Raw genomic sequence first — 19,153 nt, forward strand, 5'->3', positions numbered from 1 at the left:
CCACACAACCAGTAGGTAGGTATATGTCAGAGCCCAGGGTATCTAGTTAGGCTGCTTCTTTATTACTAATTATTATAATTATTTCTAATAACCAAAGCACACCAGTGAGCCTTGCTAATCAGGGAGGCTGAGGCTGGCGGATCCCTTGAGTTCCAGGACTCTGAACTAGATACAGTAAGTAGGGTTACCGCTGCGTCAGCATATGTTTATCACTAATATGGCAAATCTCTTGGCCTAGAAGGTCACCAGGCTATGGAGGGGACCACTCGGTCCAGCCTTGGAAAAATGTAGTAGGGGAAGCTTCTGAAGCATCAGCACCAGGACTGGCCGTGAATGTCCACTGCACTTCCATCCCGAGTGAAATAGGGAGATCTTTTAATAATGATGATGGTGATGATAAATAATAATAAAAGCAGTGTTGCACAGTAGATAGAGCTGACCTACCTCAGAGCCAGGGAGACTTGGATTCAAGTCCCATTTCTCACACACATGACCTGTTTTACCCTGTATAAGTCATTTGCTTGACATCTCAGTGCTTTAGGAAATTCTCTAAAACTTCAGATTGCAGAGAAAGCACCAGCCTCTACTGGTAGAGGGAGTTTGCTCATCCAGAAGTTTTCCATCTAACAATGAAACCAAAGGTCCAATCCCTACCTGTTAATGCTAGATGTAATAACTGCCTTGTATTTGCATAGCACTTTAAAGTTTACAAAGTACCTTCCTCAAAGGCTGTGAGGTGGTAGTATAAGTATTATTGTTCCCAATTTATAGATAAGAAAAGGAGATAGAAAAAAAAAACTCTGGTAGAAAAGGTAGGGAATGCTTCCAGTTTTCTCTGCACACAATAGGATGGCTTCTCACAATAGATCTTAAAACACTTTTTTAGATAGGACATTCAGTAGAATAATTACTAAAGCCAGAAAATTCTATATTTCATGAACCTGAATGAATAAGAGAGATTAACAAGAAGAAAAATAGAAAGAAAACAGTAAAAAAAAAATAGAAAAAAGAAATGCTATTCCAATTTAGAATATTTAAAATCCATGTCCCTGGAACACAGATACCCACAATATTGCAAATTAGGAGTATATGCTTACAAGCAGAGTTGAATAAGATGATTTTTCTGTTTCTATGGAACATAGAGAACATACTGCTAGACTCAGAGTCATACCTCTACCCTCTGCCTATGTGACCCTATGTGAATCACTTTTCCTCACTTAAACTTGAGGAAACCGAGGCAACTGTCCTAACTATATTACAAAGTTGTTGTAAGGATTAAATCATACGAAAACATTTTATAAGCTGTCAAGTCCCATATAAATACAATTATTTTTATAACAAGTTGGACTTGGAGTCAAGGAGATCTGAGTTTGAATCCTGCCTCAAACATTCACTTCTGATGTGATCCTGGGGGAAGTGGTTTAGTCTCTGGGAGCCTTGGCTTCCTCATCTGTAAAATAGAGATAGTAATATCACCCATCTCAAAGGGTCGCCTCAAGGATCAAATGAATGAATGCATGTAAAATCCTTTGCAAACCTTAAAGTAATATATAAATGTCAGCTACCACTACTACTGCCACCGCTGCACCACCACCACCACCACCACCACCACCACCACTACTACCACTACCACTACCATTGCCACTATATTTTTGAATAGGGTTTTCCAGGGTTAAATATATAATAATCAACTCTTTGGGTGTTAACAGAATACCGGAAATCTTCCAGGTTAGAAAATTACACTTGGTGGACATAGCCATACTCTCAGTTTTGGGATAAACAAGATCTTCTGAGTTCCCACAACTGAATCGTACAATCTCCAAGACACGAGAGACCTCAGATGGCATTTAGTCCAAGCTGTTCTCAGTGCAAGAACCCTGTCTACAAAGTCCATGATTATTGATTACCTGACCATGAGGAGGGATAGAAAACTCAGCTCTTCCATCTTTGGACAGCTCCAAGAGTTGAGAAGTTTTTCTCCAGTCAAAATCTGCCTCTCTGCAGCTTTTGTCCATTTGTTCTTAATTCTACCAAGGAGAGCGAGTTAATTCTTCCAGCGGACTGGACCTAATTTGGAAATAAGATCTAAGGAGGTCCCTCTGATTCTGAATAAGATTTTTAGCAAATCAGCCAAGCTAGAAAACTTGAATGCAGGCAGTAACATCAACGTTTCTATTAGAATGACTATAGGCACAGAGCCGCAACTCATAGGAGGGCCTTTTAGGTCATAGATGGGCTGGAGAAAGACTTCTTTAGCAATTCCTTTCCAAATGCTTTTCCACATTTGAACTACAGGCTGAAAAACTTTTCTGTGGACAAGGGACTGTTTTCCTTTTCATAAATCCTATGAAGCACTCTTTGATATATTACAGAATACAGCTCTTCAAGGACAAATTACATTCCTTGGCTACAGCTTAGGTGGCATTATCTTGGCAATCAGCAGCTGCTGAATTATGGTAATTTGTATAGTCATTTACCAGGCCACTAAAGACAGCGTAACAATGGAAATACACAGAAACACGAAACTGCGACTTCCAGTTTAAACATACACCATAAATAAAAAAGGCATTTCGAGAAGGAAACAATGGGGCCACTTAAAAATTCACAGTATCTTACTTCAAAATGAGCTAATTTACAGTATGTTGGCTCTCTCTGCACTCAGCTTCTCCACTAAATTAAGCAACTGTAACACCAACAAAGAGTTAGGCCCAAAGGATCTGGAGTTTAATGATGACAGTAGGAGGAAGGGAAGGGAAGAGAGCTTACTAGGTAGCATGCATTGTGTACTTTACAAACACTATCTCATTTGAGTTTCACAACAACCCTGAGAGGTAGGGCCTCTTGTTATCCCCATTTTACAACTGAGGAAACTGAGGCAGAGGATAAGTGACTTATTCAGGGTTACACAACCAGTAAGTGAGGATGTATTTGAACTCTGATCTTCATGACTCAATGTCCAACACTACGCATGGCACCATCTGGCTGCCTCTCTAATAATACCAGTATGAATAACAATAATAATACACTTTATATCACACTTTGCAAAGTGCCATATATGTTCATATATATTATACGTGTACATTTAAATGTATACATATAGACGTGTGTGTGCATACACATACACATATATCTTATTTGCAAATGCTTACGTTGCTTGAACTAAGAACTCCTAAGTGAAGTGATTAGGGGCTAGCATTTAATAAAAAACAAAGAATTCCATTTAAGAAAAAAAAACCCAAAGAATTTTTCCAAAATGTTCCAAATGCATTTGTTCTTTGCTGATAGTTAGGGCAAAAATGGAAAATAGATAATTAAAACACAAGCTTCTGCTTGCCTTGTTGAAGTTAATGTGTCATCCTTAAAAGAACTCGTGGTTTTCCATGTTTTAATTATCTCATGCATTTTCACTTTTAGGACTAATATTTCAATCTGTATGTGTCAATACGTGTACACATACATATTTCATATTTTCCTTCAGAGATACATATCTGAAACATCTTTGTCTTCTAACATTACCGCAACACAAGGATATATCCCTGGGCCTGCGTGGCAATAGGGAAGGAATGAGGCTCTAAAATTGAGCCCACTTTCTCATTCAAGCCTAAACTCATTTATGTTTTCTACCTACCAAGATATAAGGGCCCTCTTCCTAAATCTCTCCCTTCTCCAGAAGGGTCTGGCTGCCCAAAATTCCAAGAGAAATTCTATCATCTGGCTCTGCATTATCCTCTCTAAATCTCTTTTTAAACGTAAATACCTCTAGGAGGGATAACCCATCAAGTTACTAAGGCCTTACAGGGAATTCCTTTATTAGATTACTTTTCTCCTGGACAGGAAGAGAACTGTGCAGAATAAAAACACTGGGGGGAAGGAGGGGAAGGGGAAACAAAAATGAGAAAACAGAGGAGATGCAGAAAATAACATTGTCCTACTTCTCAAGTAATTGTTGGATCTTAGAACAGGAAGAGGCCTTACAATGAGACTGCACTCATTTTACAGAGGAGGAAACTGAGGCCTAGGGAGATGAGGTCATCTGTTTGTTCATGGCTATACAAAGCATAAGCAGCCATACAAAGACTGTAGTCTCTGACTCTAAAAGTAGTAGGTATGCCTACTATTCTACTGGGTCTCCCTTAAACAACAGATTACAGGCTCAAGAGAAATGGGAACTTAGTAATCATCAACCTGTTAGCTTTATACATAAAGAAACCAAACCCCAGACATTTTAAGAGATTTGACCAAGGCCACGCAAGCAGTAAGAAGAAAAGCCAAATCTTGAATTCATTTCTGATTGCAAATCCAAAGCTGCTTACAAGATTAGGACCTGGGTCCAACCCTGTTTTCAGAAGTATTCTAGAAAAAAAGACCAAGAGAAAACCAAATCTGATCTCCAAAAGTCCCAGACTAGACTGAGTTCCTCAGGATCTCACCAGGTTAGATGTGTTTCTTAGCAGCCCCTGAAGTTTCAAGTCTGACCTGCAATTCATATCAGTGATGTATCAAGCCACATTATCTAGAATAAAAAGGGCCATTGCGTCAGTTTAGAATCCCAGAGCTTATTCTAAAATCAATATGAAAACAGCAAAAAGATGTGAAAAAACACTCACACACATCTATGTATTACTAAATAAAACATGTCCACACTACAAGTAAAACCCCAATAAAGAAAAAGGATTTGAACCCCAAAGAATTGCTTTTCATAAAGCACAAATGCAATTTCAGATTACAGAATTTCAAAACCATCTGGGATCTTTATCTCAGCAGACAGGGAGTTTTCACATAGGCACCCCCCAACCAAAAGCATCTGCTCAAGGGTTTTTCAGACAAAGGGCTTGGATACAGACATTTTATTTATATAGAGAACCAGAGCCACTTTAAGGGCTCACAATCTCAGCAGGTTATAAATAAATAAAAGCCTGATCCCTTGCATGTTGAAGAGCATGAACAATCCTGCTTATTTTCCCACACTTGGTGACAGTCATTGACAACTTGTTTCTGGTATTTTTCCCTTTCTCCATATTTAATGAAGGTAGTAGACAGGCATGTCTTTAGTAGATGAAGCTTGCCAGTCAATAAACATTTAGTGAACAGCTGCTATGTGCCAGGCACTGTGCTAAGTGCTAGGGATACAAGAGAAGGCAAAAGACAGACTCTGCCCTCTCACATTCTAATGAAGAAAACAACACACAAACAATTCTGTACAAACAAGCTATGTAAGGGCTAAATCAGAAATAATCAAAAGAGGGAAGGCACCAAAAGCTTGTCTTCACTTTTCCTATTCTTTTGCCCTTCAGTACAGTTGGTCCACCCAGTATTCTCATATTGTTTAGTCCTCCTTTTGAGGAGGAAAGTGGATGCTCCAAATATGCTTGTTGGTTGGCTGATAAGTCACTAACACCTTAGCATGACTGTCTGAGCTCCCCAAAAGTCTAGTTTCTATTTCCAACCCAATCTAGCTAGGACTCTCTCTTTAAACTCTCTTTGTACTTAAGGAAACAATGTCCTTCTGTTTCATTCCCCAGGCACAGCCCCCAGCTCTAGAATGAACCATTCTCCAGGCAAGACTTGACTGCTTGAGAAGCCGAATTCTCCACAGTCTCCATATCCAAATTAGAATTAGCTATTCTCATTTATCTTAACATTCACAAATGGCATTATTCCTTCAGACCCTCCAGAATGCTGGAGCTAGACAGGTTTTCAGACACTACCAAGTTTGATTCACCCTGAGAGAACCAAAGCCCAGAGAGTGTGGAAGTCATTTGATGCCCTGTCATGTACTCCTGTAATTCAACTCAACAAAAATAACCACCTACTGTGTGCAAGGTATTGTGCTAGGCACTGGGGATCAATCAATCAATCTGTGAGCATTTATTAAGCCCTTACTAGGTGCCATGGACTATGTTAAGCACTGATAATACAAAGACAAAAGTGAAACAATCTTCACCCTCAAGTAGCTTTCTTTCTAATGAGTGAGGCAACATGAACATATATCAATACGTACATAATGAACACAAATGAATATGACAGTCATAGCTAGCATTTATGCAGCACTTTAAGGTCTGTAAAATATTTCACAAATATTATCTCATTTTTTTCCTTGCAACAAGCTGGGCAGTCAATGTTTTTATTACCTCACTTTTACAGATGAGAAAACTGAGGGAATTTGGGGAGGGAGTAGTACACCAGCAGCTGGTAGAATTAGAAAAGGCTTAATGTGGACTCTTCAATTTATTGACTCTGGCCTCCTGGCCATTCCATAGATAAGACACTCTATCTCTCTGCTCTGGGCATTCTTTTTGGCTGTCCCCCATGGCTGGTATCCTCTCCTTCCTTCGTTCAGACTACTGATTTCCATGGCTTCCTTTGAGACCCAACTAAAATCTCACCTTCTACAGAAAGCCCTTCCCAACCCCTCTTAATTCCAGTTCTTTCTCTCTTTTAATTATTTCCTACTTATCCTGTATATAAGTTTGCTTTGTAATATATGTTTGCTTGTTGTCTTCATTAGATTGTGACTTCCTTGAGAACAGGGCTATCTTTCGCCTCTTTTTGTGTCCCCAACACTTAGCACAGTGCCTGACACATAGTAGGTGCTTAATAAATGTTTATTAATTGATTGGTTGATTAATTGATTATTCAAGCTGAGTCTTGGAGAAAACCAGGGATTTCAAGAGGTAGCGGTAGAGAGGAAGGGCATTACAAGCATAGGAAAAGCCAGTACAAAGAAATAGTAATGGCAGAAGGAGTGTTGTGCATATGGAACAGTAAGTCATCCTGTATGGCTGACCTGTAGAGTTTGAGGATGAGAGTGAGTAATTTGTAAGAAGTCTAGAACACAAAGACAAAAATTCCCTGCCTTCAAAGAGCTCAGATGCTGTCATCCCACATCTGCCATGCTCAAAAATGTGTGTCTCAGTCCGTGTATTTATTCCATCAACTTTCAGTTAGGAGGTGAGTAGCCAGCTCTCTTCATTGTTGGTCCTCTAGAATTATTGGTTGGTCCAGGGAAACCTGCAGCCTCAGGGCTGCAAAAGAGACATTCAGTATAATTTGTTGAATGAATGGATGATATAGCTATCAGATCTTATGACTGTCTGAGCTCCCCAAAAGTCTAGTTTCTATTTCCAACCCAATCTAGCTAGGACTCTCTCTTTAAACTCTCTTGGTACTTAAGGAAACAATGTCCTCCTGTTTCATTCTCCAGACACAGACTCCAGCTCTAGAAGGAACCATTCTCCAGGCAAGACCTGACTGCTTAAGAGGCTGAATTCTCCACAGTCTCCATATGCAAATTAGAATTAGCTATTTTCATTTATCTTAACATTCACAAATGGCATTATTCCTTCAGACCCTAAACAACTCAATCCTTTGATTCTCTCTCCCTCCATTTCATTTCTTCTTTTATCTCACTTCAAAGATTTCCTATCATTTACTAGGAAGTTTCTGCCAGGTTGATACCTAGTCCATCACTAATTAACATTCCCCAAATTTGTTCATTGACATAGGTTCTACAGAAGGTTGGTTTTGTCCACAACAAAAGAGATACGTAAGACATGCATATAACTGATGAGGCATCACATACACCACGGGACTGTAGCAGCAAAGGCATTGTACAAAAAGTCGGGAAGAGTGGGTTCTTGTCCTGGCTGTGTGAACTCTGGCAAATCATTTCATTTCTTTGGGCCTCAGTTTTCTCATTCGCAACAATAATAACTAACAAGTGGCTGAAAGTTAACGAGATACTTTATAAATACCTTGTTTGAGCCTCACTAAAATCATCTGAAGTAGGGACTAGGAGTATTGTTATCCCCAATTTACAGATGAGAAAACTAAGGCTCAGAGAGGTTCATCAATGTGCCTGTGTAGTATGTCAGGTTCTGAAGAACTTTGGAACTGACTGCGAGACATGGCAGACACTGGCACAGGACAGCCCAGCATGGCATGACCTCATCAGAGAAGGTGCTGTGCTCTATGAGCAAAGAAGAAGTGAAGTAGCTCAAGAGAAACATGAGATGAACAAATTTAGAGAATCCACCCCAAACGTTCACATGGACTATATTTGCCCAACCTGTGGTGGAGTCTTCTAAGCCACAGTCAGACACACTGTAACCTGACTCTAACATAGTTATATCATTGAGAACGAAGGACAACAACCAACCAAATGTCAGGGCTGGGGATTTGAACCAAAGTCTTCCTAACTCCAAGCCTTGAACCAGATCCATAGTTGTTTTAGGCTAGAGCAGGAGTTCTTAACCTTTTTTACATCATGGACTCCTTTGTCAATCTGGAGAAGACTCTTCTCAGAATAACGAGTAACATTCTAAATGTACATGGTGAAATACATAGGATTACAAAGTAAACTAATATTGAAAGCAGTCAGTTATTAAAATTATTGAAGTTTTTTTTAAATTCATGAACCCTGGGTTAAGAACCCCTGGTATAGGGGATCTCTAAGATTCCTTCTGGATCTATGTCAAACACATGTCCACAACTGCCTTAGTTTAAGTGTCACCATCTCATTAACAAGGCTCTCTGGATACTTTCAGTAACGAAATTCTCTTGGCTGGCAAGCTGCCTTACCACGTATCCCATTCGGTAGCCAGAAATGTCTTAGAAAGGTTCAGTGCAGTCAGAGCCTCCATATATATGGCCTAACATTTGCCTGGACCTTTCTTCATCCGCCTACAGTGAAAAGTGGTTGATTAACGCCAAGTAAGTACAGGGATTCTTAAGGTGGATTCTGTGAACTCATGATGTTTTTCATAAATGGATTTCGATATAATTGTTTTCCACTGTAACTCTTTTGATTTTATTTTATGTATTTCAAAACATTCTGAGAAGGGGTCCACAGGCTTCACCAGACCATCAAAGGGGTACACGACACAAAAAAGGTTAACAATCTCTGGTCTTAGAAGTAATAGAAAGAGGGGCAATGGTTGGAGCCCCCCTCAAAGGGTCTCTGCTCCAGCTTAGCTGCTTAGAAACAGCTTGTGGCTGAATTAGGAGGTTATTTAAAGGGATTGGTTAAAATAGCTTACATATATTTCTCTTCAATGGGGATTCTGATCAAGTGACTTGAGATTTTTGTCTTACTCTATTTTTTATGTCTCTAAGTCAATATGGGACAGGTAAGTGGCACAACGGATAGAGTGCCAGGCATGGAGTCAAGAAGACCTGAGTTCAAATGTAGCCTCGGTCACTTGCAAGCTGTGTGACCCTGGGCAAGTCACTTAATCCTGTTTGCCTCAGTTCCTCATTCCTGTAAAATGAACTAGAGAAGGAAACAGCAAACTACTCCAGTATCTTTGCCAAGAAAATCCCAAAGGGGGACCCAAAGAGTCACGACACCACTGAAATGATTGAATAATAACAACAAATGTCAGTATCAACTCTTAGGTTAATGCTTCTTAAGATCAATGTCTCTGGTCTTCCACAGTGCTGTACAGAGCACTCTACATGCAACGGATGGCTTAATAACCATTGAAATCAGGGGTTCTTAACCTAGTGTCCCTGAGTACTAGATTAGGGTTGAAACCTAGTACTAGGTTACAGAGTCCATGAACTTGGATGGAAAAAAATACATCTTTATTTTCACTAGCCTTTAACTAAAATTTAGCACTTCAACTATTTAAAAACATTCTTCTGAGAAGAGTTCCACAGGATTCACCAGTCTGCCAAAAGGATCCATGATTAAAAAAAAGAAAAAGTTCAGACCACCTGATTTAAAGGATTATAGCCTGGTAGGGTAAAATAAGGAAAAGAACATGCATCTGAGAACCAAAATAAAAGAGAGATTTCAGCTTCAAGTGGGTTCATTCTGACCCTGCCAACCATCAGCCCTGGGTGACTCCTACCGTCCACTGCTTCAGCTGCCTCAGCTCCTGGTCACCTACTGCGGGAACAAAGCTGGGGAAATCAACAACTGGATCCACAACAGATTTAAGTCACCTGATCTCAAGTGGGCCCTCACAACAGGCAAGGCAACCCTTTTACAACACAGTGGCTTTCCCAGATCTTTTCATCTCTCCCCAAACATTCCAAAGTTCTCCACCTTCTCAGATAAGAACTCTGCCTCATATTTTACTGAAAAAATTGAGATCATTCCCCATGAGCTCCCTCTTCTGCCCTTCTCTTCATATCATCAAGATGCCTTCTGCCAGCATCTCCTCTTCACTCCTCACATTTAGAGGTGAATCTTCCAGCCAAAGCAAACCCCTCTACCTGCACAAGTGAATCCATCCCGTTCCTTTCTCTAGCAGATTTTCTTCATCATTCCTACTCTATCACTATCTTCAATCTCTCCTTATCTATTGGCTGCTTACCTACAGCCAACTAACATGATTATGTCTCCTCCATCCTCAACAAATCTTCACTTCATCCATCCACACTACCCCCCCCAGCTATTGTCCCACATCTCTCTTGCCTTTCTATCCTTAAGAAGGTCATCTACAGCAGGTGCCTTCTCCACTTCTTTCTTCTCATTCTCTTCTTAACTCTCTATAGTCTGACTTCATACCTCGTCATTCAGTCAAAACTCCAAAGTTGCAAGACCAGTTAGGTGGCACTGTGAGTAGGGCACTGGCCCTGGAGTCAGGAGGACCTGAGTTCAAATCCAGCCTCAGGCACTTGACATGCTTACTAGCTGTGTGACCTTGGGCAAGTCACTTAGCCCCAACTGCCTTGCCTTCCCCCTCCAAAAGAAAATAAAAAATGATCTCTTAATTGTCAAATCAAATGAGCTTTTCTTAATACTCAACCTTTCTGACCACTCTTTAGCCTTTGACATCCTCTTCTTCTTAATACTCTCTTCTCTCTAGGTTTTTGTGACCTTTCTCCACCCTGCCTATCTCACCACTCCTTCTCAGTCTCCTTTGCTGGATATTCATCCAGGTAACAATTGCTAACCATAGGTATCCCACAGGACTCTCTCTTAGGCCCTCTTCTCTTCTCCCTTTATAGTATTTCATTTGATCTCATTAACTCCCATGGAGTCAATTATCAACTATAGTGATGACTGTCAAATCTATTTAACCAGCGTAGGATTTTAACTCAGTTCCTTTCACTCCAAGTCTAGTACTCTTTCCAATCTACCATTTCTTAAAACTGAGGGTACAGAGGGCTAGAGACCTCAAATCTAGAGGACAGAGCCAGGGATAAAAAAGGGCCTTATGTGCTACCCATCTGCCTTCCTGTAGCAACAATTTGGCTAGCAGCTGTTGTGGGGTATAAGACCCAACAAGACCAGCAACAAGAACTGCTGCCATCACAGGTTCTTTGATCTGCTTTACTGCAGAAAGTAACGTTAAGGGGTTAACAATCTTACTTTAGTCACACATACAAATATAACTCACGTAGTTCAGGAGGAAAAGCCAGCACCCTGAACTTCAGAGCAAATACAAACAAATTACAAACATACACAATATAAACATACCAAATCACAATTCATAATTACCAGGAAAGCATCAACATCTGGGTTAACAAGCCAGGAGGCTCTTAACAGCAGCTGCCCAGAGTCTCATACCATTCTTCCAGTGACTTGAGAGCCCCAAGGGAGAACACCAACCTCTGGGTTTATATAACTTGTTCAGGGTCAAAGGTGAGTCACACATGAGACTCACCCATGTTACCTAAAAGTGTCACAAACCTGGAACTCAAACCTGTGCAAACCAGGCTTTCCCTTGAGGCAAGGAGATCATCAAAGACTCCTAATTTAATCAAAGAAACAAAGGCCAGACTCTTCAAGTGCCCTTGATTAAAAAGTGCTAAAAGAGAAAAAAGTAAAAGAAAGTCCCATCTTAATTAGCAATCCACTTCCATTCCCATTTTTCCTCCAAAGAGAGTCATTTGCTCTCTTTACCAGGGGGACCTTCCAGGCCTGCCCTAAGGTCCTAATGTATCCCCAAATGGTAGATTAACATTAAAATATATTTTACTCTATATATCAGGAGTGGGGAACCTGCAGCCTTGAGGCCACATGTGGCCCTCTAGGTTCACAAGTGTGGCCACATGTGGCCTCAAGGCTGCAGGTTCCCCACCCCTGCTCTATATCCTTGCCTAAGATCAACAGATTCTTTTCCTTGCCTAGACATGGGGATCATGGAATAAGGAAAGAGAAGCATTTAGGACAAAGTCCAACCCATTTCTGATTCAAAGTCATAAGTGCAAAGGCATGTAGGAAACCCACAACAAGGGAGAAAATACACTTTTTGAATACATACCTATAATGGAATCCCTCCTGAACACATCTCTATCAAAAATGTAAAAGGACAAGTGCCGAAAACTCCGAGGAATTTCACAGTAAAAGTCTTCTCCATAAAAGGGACTAGGAAAAAAATAAAAGGAATATTATTATAATACATGCTTCATATATACTTAATACTAATATTGGAAACAGTGATCAGTAAATACTATGTATAGGTTAAATATGGGAAAATTGGTTGCAGGCATAAACATAGAAAAGCTTTTCAATTCATGTTGTTGGTCAGTCCTTTCTGGTTCCTCAGGACCCCATTCAGGGTCTTTACTGGAGTGGTTTGCCATTTCTTTCTCCAGCTCATTTTACAGACAAGGAAACTGAGGCAAACAGGGTCAAGGGACTTGCCCAGAGCCACACAGTTAGTAAGCGTCTGAGGCTGGATTTGAACTCAGGAAGATTGGTCTTTCTGACTCCAGGCCCGGCACTCTATCCACTGCACCACCTAGCTGCCCCATTATATTCATACTTGGGCACATATCTAAAATACACACTTTATTCTTGACAGGCATTCAGTTTACATTTTCGAATCAGTTAAATTTTCAGTTGAATCTATAAAGGTAGTGAGGTGGCACAGTAGACAGACTACTGGCCTTGGAGTCAGGAGAACCTGAGTTCAAATCCAGTTTCAGATACATCCTAGCTATGTGACCTTGGGCAAGTCACTTAGCCTCTATCAGCCTTACTTTTTCAACTGTAAGATGGGCATAATAATGACACCTGCATTACAAGGTTGTTGTGCGAATCAAATGAGATTATATTTATAAAGTGTTTAGCACATTGCCTGGCACATAGTTGGCGCTTCATAAATGCTTATTGCCCTTGCTTATTCCTTTATAGAAAATATGAAAGGCATGCAGACCTGAAAAGATTCACCCCACCCCCCTACAGAGTGTATCACCATCGATGGAACCTCAAAGTCATATGTCTTCCAAGTACTTAAGTGTGATGTGAATGAAGACATTTGTACTACCACACTACACTTGTTCCCTTTGGGCCTGCAAGAAGACCAGAATGCTATACGCTGTAGAGCAGCTGATTCAAAAGCTTGCTAAAATATTCATTCAAGTTTATTGGAGTTGGTGGGGGGGAGAGGATAACTTCAATAATATGTAAAGCTGCTAGAGATTTCCATGGGGGGTTATTTTTTTCCCGGCAGCCTCACTGACATATTTCAAATTGAAATAAAGCAACACATTTCAAGTGCATGACATTAATCCCTGACATTCTTCCTGTTTCCCTATTATTCCATTTAAACATCCATGCATGTTATTTTTCCTAGAAGAGGTTTCTCCCTTCTGTCACAGATGATCGCCCCCATGAGAAAGCCTCCCACTCTTTAGAGATATCTGCCCAGAGATGAGTCAACCCAACAAATGCAGCAAACATCACAGATATAAACTTAAAAATAAATCCCAACTTCTAATTAATAAGCTGAAAGCCAGGAGATCTTCTGCTTAAACAAACCTCATTGTACTGGCCAAGCACAAGATCAGGGTTGTAACATGTCTACTCATCAAAAAGACAGAGAATATGTATAGGAAACTCTGGCCCAACATGAAATATCTATGAAATCTATTCACCGCTTTCAAGAAAAGATGTTGATTCAATTCATTATACATATGTATCCCAGCTAAAATCTAGCAATAGCCCCCCTCCAAATGTGGTAAAGTAGAAAAAGCATTTTTCCCCTTCTTTAAGACAGGATCTTAGCCCTGTTACCACCTGGTACAAGCCACTTAACTTGTTTGGATCTCAGTTTCTTTTCCCTAAAATGAGGGATCTTAACTACAGTTATCCTTTCTACATCACAGGGGTTCCGAGTCTGGAGCCCCTGCAATACGGAAAATCCATGTCAAATTTTTTGGCCCTCCCTTCATTACCAACAAAGTCTGAATTATTATGGTATTAAAAGATAAAATGATGATATTATACATATATTTTATGCATTTCTAAGTTTCTAAACTTCCTCGGGATTGTCTGCTGGCCTTTGCATGTTGTCTGTGGCTTTTTCAAAACTCCCCCCCCAAATTCCCATTTAATTTCTTATGCCAACCTGTGACATATTGAATCCATGATGGAGAAAGTTGTGATGTGAAAGGGATAATTATAAATGGTGAATTCAATACTACCCAGCTCTAAATCCAATGATTCTTCATTCTACAGACCGACTTACTTGTCGGGAGGAAGTGGCTTCCTTCAAGTCTCAGCTAAAATTGCACCTTCTGCAAGAAGCCTTTCCTGTCCCCCTCAGTACTAGAATCTTCCCTTTGAGATTGCCTCCAACCCACCCTGTATGTAGCATTTATGCAGCTAATTATTTACATCTTGTCTTCTCCACAATAAAATGTGAGATCTTCACGAGAGCAGGAGCTGTTTTTGCCTCTTTATAAAGGATGTATATCTTCCAAAGAGACTGGGATACCAATACACAACTTTCTTAGTCATGAACTTCTAACGGATTATCATGTCTTTTTGGAGTCAATTAATTAAGAATGCATGATTATTTGAATGGGTTCTAAGGTCTGCTTTTGTTTAGAATGCCATTTCTTCATGGAGAATAAAACTGATGATGTGAATAAGATGAGGGGGCTAACCCAGGACAGTCAATTGTATTGTGTATTTAAAAAAATCAATTTACTTACCAAAAAAAAATCTATAGGTGATATCAAGAGAATATAAGCTCTGGCACATTTTATAAAGCTAGAAAAACTTCAAATACAAGCCCACTAAGGTCTATGTGATGATAGAGTCTGCTGTCAGTTTCTGAAATGGGATCATAGACTTAGAGATGAAAAGAACCTCAGAGACAATGTAGTCCAACCCTTTTATTTTATAGATGAGGAAACTGGGTCTCTGAGAACCACAGAGGTCAAGTGACTCACCCAAGGTCACCAGGGCCATTTCCTCAGTTAATTGTAACTAATAAGATTTACTGTATGATCAATTTTATGTTAAGCATCTAGTGACAAATTCACTTGGACGAATGAGAATTAAATTTATCAGTGATTGTACAATAATGCATGAGGTCACCTTGGCTGAGTCACTGTGTACCTAATTTCTCCATCTTTACGATCAGACCCTACCAAGGACATCGCGAGATTGTGATAATATGCGATCACACACTTAAAGATCTTTGGAAGAAGGTAGCATAGAAACTCAATGGATCTTTTTGTTTTTGTTGTGATTTTAAAAAACCTAACAAGAAATGATGATTCTTTCTTAATACAAGAATAGAAAAAGAAAAAAAAAGGAGAGAGTATTTATAATGTTTGAATTTTTCTGAAGAAAAGGTATTACCTAACATAGTGCTGACATAACACAATGTAACACATTATAACATAACATGTTGTTGTTCTGACGCCATGGATCTCTGTCCATGGGGTTTTCTTGGCAAAGACACTGGAGTAGTTTGCCATTTCCTTCTCCACTGGCACAGAGATTAAGTGACTTGCCCAAAGTCACATAGCTAGGAAGTTTCTGAGGCTGGATTTGAACTCAAGTTACCTGACTCCAAGCCCAGTGCTCTGTCAACTGCCCAACACAGATAACATAACATAACGTAACATAACGTAATATACGTAACATAACGTAACATAGCATAACATATACATAACATATAACATAACACACCATAACACAACACAACACAACACAACATAACCTATCTCCTGATATTAGATCTCAAGTTTCAATGAACAACAATATGTTATGTTTTAATTTTATATTACATTGTGTTATATCAGTATTGTATTAGATAACACCTTTTCTTTAGAAAAACTCAAACATTATGAATATTCTTTTTTCCTTTTCCTGTTCTTGTACTAATTGTACATAATTTCTCTCTTCTATAGAAACATAAACTCACTTGACTAATGAGTACAACAGGCCAGCGTTTTAGCAAAGTGTCACATTTTACCATGTTTTGGACCTTGCCTGTCTCAGATTAAGAAGACCATTTAACCAATGCTCACTTTAACAGGAAAAAAGAGAAAGAAAAAAATGAGCTTTCTCAATCATCCAACAGGAGCTAGTAATGGTCACTAGGTTTCACATTATCATGACAAAAATAATTATGACTGTAGTTTAGAAAAACCTCAGTAGTGAATATTCAGAAAACATGTTGGAACAAATTGCTCATTAGATTAATTAGAGAGAATTGAGCCTCATTAATTTTTCTCACCAAGGAAATCTTGTTTTTAACACCATTAACAATAAAACCTTAAGTACTGAGAAATTAGTCCAAGATAAATATGGAAAACTATCAAGATGGATGAATAGCTCATAGTAATATTTAACAACAAAGCACAAAATATTTATTTAGTTGTAGTATATAAGAACAATGTACTCACTGTATTTTTTTTAACACTTCGCAGTAATTTGAACATGTTTATGTGAACTTTCTGACTAGGTATTACTATAGGACTTTGTCTTCCACTGAAATCATGGCCTGATGCCTCACCATGACAGTGATTCTGGGTTTCAAAGCACAAGTCCTATCAACTCAGCAAGGCTCAGAGGAAGGAGCCAGTGATGAGATATTTGTAAAAAGTGCTTAGCACAGTGCCTGTCACATAGTAAATGAAGTATAAATGTTAGCTATTATCAGTATTACTACCACAGTTATACCTTCCAGATCATGACTTTTCCCCATCACCATTTTGATATATGGTGCGTCGGCATAATGAGATTTGGGGGAGTTTTGTGGAAGCCACAGATGACACAGAAAAAGTTTAGAAACTCAGAAATGCATAAAATACATGTATAGTATTATATAACATAAACATATTCTATTTTTTTAAAATACCAAAATAATTCAGACTTCTTCTCTGGTATGCAGAGAGGGCCAAGAAATTTTCTGCAGATTCTCCAAATCACAGGGGTGCCCTGCCCCTAACCTTCCCCCCACCATGTGGAAGGGATAATTATATACAACTTGTGTCTTAGGATTAGCTTAATTCTTATCAACAGAAGGTTGGCCACAAGGTGATAACTTTTTTTTAGTAGTATCAGCATCAGATGACCAACTAAGGAATAGAGAATTTGTAATCCATATTAGCAGAGGGAGTATTCACATCCAAGGTGTATTCACATCTATTAAATTACAGATTCTCAAAGTATAATTTTTAAAAGAAATATGCATTCACCTTTAAAAACTAATTTGCAATCATCACCCTTCTGATGCTTCATGATGGCATGAAGGTAAGGTTGTCTTCTTGAAGGTTATATCAAAAGAGCGTAAGCTTTGGAGAGTTTTACAAAGCTAGAAAGGCTTCAAATATGGACTTACCAATAGACTCAGGTTCAGAGGATTAGCTTACTCATGTACCAAGGGACTCCTCAATGGTCACTGGAACATTGGCCACCAGAGTGATTAAATGTTTCCTCATCAAGGAAATCAATGAGAGTTAATGAAATATGTTTTAGATGTGCCACACCAACAAAACCACAGATTTTTAAAGTCCTGGAGTATCATTTCTATACGCGATATGTAGAAGTAGTACCCATACTAAGGAAGTCACAGATCTTTTAAAGTATCAAATTCCTTAATTATAAGAAACTTATAAGATTACTTTACAAAAATCCCATTTTATAGGTGATGCAAACAGAACCCTGTGTCAGAGTCAGGCAAACTCCACAAATCAGGTTAGACAGATGTCCACCATTCTAGGCCTTTAGAAAGAGATCTGGAGACTATGGCACACTATTGTTCCATCCCAGGGCTGTAACTAAGGCAGGGTTAACTAGGACTTTTGCCGCAAGGCAACAAAATTTAGAGGGCATAAATAACATTTGTACTCCTTCAGCAGGTAGAAACAACTGTGCTCAAAAAATTACTGAGAATAATTACTAACATAGAAGCTATCAGATTGCGTATTATCCTACATCCAGCCTTGGCAGAAGGGAGAAATAGGTAAGTGTCCTGGGATCTCTAGCTCCCTACCACATGGAATTGTCACAGACACCCCCTCCTGATTAGGGCCTTAAGACCCTGATTTCCAGGTCTTCTCCACCTGAATTTTCTGAAAACACTTACTGTCCCAGGTACCAGAATTTCTAGTGACAGTTTTGTTTCTTGCTCCATCTCCGTAAATTATATATATACACATACATATGCATGCACGCATACATATATGTACATACGTGTATGTTTGTACCTATATATCTATCTCTATACATAGCTTTCCTCTTTGGGTTATTTCATGTTTATTCAACACAGGAATTTTCTAACCATGCTACAATTTTCATCTCTCAAACAAGTATTTATTAAGCACAGACTACCTATTAAGTGCCAGGTACTGTACTAGGTGGTAGGAATATAAATACAAAGAATAAAGCAATCCCTACTCCCAAGGAATTTATATCCTAATGAGGGAGACAATGAGGACATAGAAAAACATATACATCATAAATATAAAATTAATAAATAAAAATATATACAAAGTACTCAAACAAAGGATAGTTCAGGAAGGTGGACACTAGAAGACACTAGGATCAGCTAAGGTTTCATGAAGGAAATGGTACTTGAGCTATATCTTAAAGAAAAGGAGGAGTATTATGATGTAGAGGTAAGAAGAACGTGCATAATAGGCATGTGAGACTACCAATGCAAAGGCGTGGTGTCAGGAGATGAAACAGACAGGAGCATGCTTTCCTCCAAGTGTAGGGAACAGAGAAAAAGTCAGTTTGCCTTGATCACAGTATGACAGAGAGAGTAATAGCCAATGAAGCTGGCAAGGTAGGTTAGGGCCAGGTTAGGTTGGGCTTTCGAAGCTAAACACAGGAGTTTATATTTAATGCTACAGGCAATAAGAAGCCGCTGGAGATGGCTGAGTAGAGGAATCACATGGTCAGATTTGCATTTAAGCAAAAGTACTTTCACAGCAATGAGCAGTACCA

The 19,153-nt window shown here is 39.2% G+C and overlaps 1 protein-coding gene across 2 annotated transcripts in view; it reads right to left on the reverse strand.

Moving 5' to 3' along the window:
- RASA3 (RAS p21 protein activator 3) overlaps positions 1-19,153 on the reverse strand; it is a 298,273-nt gene that overhangs the window by 151,327 nt on the left and 127,793 nt on the right. For both annotated transcript variants that reach the window (XM_036756651.1, XM_036756650.1), the window contains exon 3: positions 12,219-12,322. In XM_036756651.1, the coding sequence (XP_036612546.1) occupies positions 12,219-12,322 (104 nt within the window). The remainder of the gene's footprint in view (positions 1-12,218; positions 12,323-19,153) is intronic.

The sequence above is a fragment of the Trichosurus vulpecula genome, chromosome 4 (genome assembly GCF_011100635.1).
Source record: "Trichosurus vulpecula isolate mTriVul1 chromosome 4, mTriVul1.pri, whole genome shotgun sequence".
Classification (NCBI taxonomy): domain Eukaryota; kingdom Metazoa; phylum Chordata; class Mammalia; order Diprotodontia; family Phalangeridae; genus Trichosurus; species Trichosurus vulpecula.